Source organism: Verticillium alfalfae, genomic scaffold, assembly GCF_000150825.1.
Source record: "Verticillium alfalfae VaMs.102 supercont1.9 genomic scaffold, whole genome shotgun sequence".
Lineage (NCBI taxonomy): Eukaryota > Fungi > Ascomycota > Sordariomycetes > Glomerellales > Plectosphaerellaceae > Verticillium > Verticillium alfalfae.
Window position 1 is genome coordinate 572,900 of NW_003315030.1, and position 1,694 is coordinate 574,593.

The 1,694-nt window shown below is 58.6% G+C and overlaps 1 protein-coding gene across 1 annotated transcript in view; it reads left to right on the forward strand.

Annotated features, from left to right (window-relative positions):
• Positions 1-1,062: 1,062 nt before the first annotated feature.
• The window catches only part of VDBG_07128 (ribitol kinase), a gene marked incomplete at both ends in the record, with an annotated part of 1,015 nt that continues 383 nt past the window's right edge, over positions 1,063-1,694 (forward strand). The window contains 3 exons of the mRNA XM_003002511.1: positions 1,063-1,076; positions 1,151-1,352; positions 1,476-1,655. Coding sequence (XP_003002557.1) covers positions 1,063-1,076; positions 1,151-1,352; positions 1,476-1,655 — 396 coding nt within the window. The remainder of the gene's footprint in view (positions 1,077-1,150; positions 1,353-1,475; positions 1,656-1,694) is intronic.

Consider the following 1,694-nt stretch of genomic DNA (forward strand, 5'->3'; position numbering starts at 1 on the left):
CATGGAGGGCTGGAGCGGTCGCATACGCTGAAAAAGTGCTTGGAGGCTTGGGGGCTTCTTAAAAGGAGGATAGAATTACTGGGTGGGGGGTTGAAACTCGAGGGGGGGGGGGGCATGGGTATTGTGGGGTTGCGGTGGAGGGGGTGGAGGGGTCCAAGGCTGGATTTCAGATAGTGAGTGTGTTTTTCCTTTGGTGTTTTGCCACAAGGGTCCCTTTTTTCGCCCCTTTGCCCCCTCCGTTGATCTTGAACCAACCTGCTCTGTCCTGGGAAGCCACCGTTCAGTGCGCTTGCCGTTCCGCCGGGGCCGGTCTCGGGCTGTCGGCGCATCAGGCACTGACTGGACATTGTACCTACCTACATCTTGGGCACGCAGTAGTGGTGGAATGAACGGTGACGCTTGCGGCTGAGAACCTGATCTGCTGTCCCTGGCTCCCGCTGCACGGCACATCAAGCCACCAGGGGTAAAGAGTTGGTGACCAAGGCTCAGGAGCTGTCGGATCAGGGCCGGTATAAGCTGTTCCGTGGAAAATGAGCAGCCGATACAACACCTCGATGATTTAAACACGATCTTGCCAGGCTGTGGCACGATGCGCCTAGAAGCCATGGCTTCAGGCTCTCCCGGGTTCCCCACCCCAATTCGCTGGCTTGATTGACCGACGAGACCCTGATGGAGTACTGGGAGCTGCGAGGTGTGGAGGGGCACTGGGAGCTCGGGGCCACCGTCACTGCTCACCCTGTCGCCCATCTCCACCGTCTAAGCCGTCTGGACGCCGCCCCGACCGTTCGGACGCCAGAAACTAGAGACGGTACTTCACGATCTTCACGCCGCTGCTACAACTAGCAGGATCCCCCCGGGCTCCTGCCTGTTTCCTTCTTGTCTTCCTTCCTCCTCTTTCTTCCCCTCGCCTTTTCACTTTGACCGAAACGGCGCTGAAAACCCCTTGTACTCGACCAGCAATCTACCCTGCCCACGACTCACGAGCTACCCCTCCAAGCTACCCCTCCAAGCCACCTCTCCACGAGGACCTTCGCCCGTAGCCTTGTGCTACTTCCCGTCGCCATGGCCTCTTTGAAGTTAGTCACCGCGATCGCTCCATTGAGCTTGTCCTTGGGCCTCACGAGCAACCTTTGGTGCTAACATGACACAGCGCCCCGCGCCCGACCCTCGAGTCCCGTGGCTCTTACTGGGAGCGCCCAGGCGCGCAAGCTCGACACGACACCAACAACCACTTCATCGGCATTGACGTCGGTACCGGCTCTGCCCGTGCTTGCATCATTGACGAGACAGGCGACATCAAGTCGCTGGCCTCTGAGACCATCAAGCTGTGGCAGCCCCAGACAGGCTACTACGTGAGCAGCCCTCTCTTCCACTGCCTCAAGAAGCGAAAGCTGCAACTCACAGAACCTTCCCGTTAACAAGCGTAGGAACAATCAACCACTGACATCTGGAACTGCATCTGCATCTGTGTTAAGCGCGTTGTTGAGGAGTCCGGCGTCGACGTCTCCAAGATCAAGGGCATTGGGTTCGACGCCACTTGCTCGCTGGCCGTCTTCAGTCACGACACGGACGAACCCATTGCCGTCACCGGTCCTTCCTTTGACAATGCCGACGGAGCCGATCGCAACGTCGTCTTGTGGCTGGACCACCGCCCCGTAGAGGAGACCGAAAAGATCAATGCCACTGATCATAAC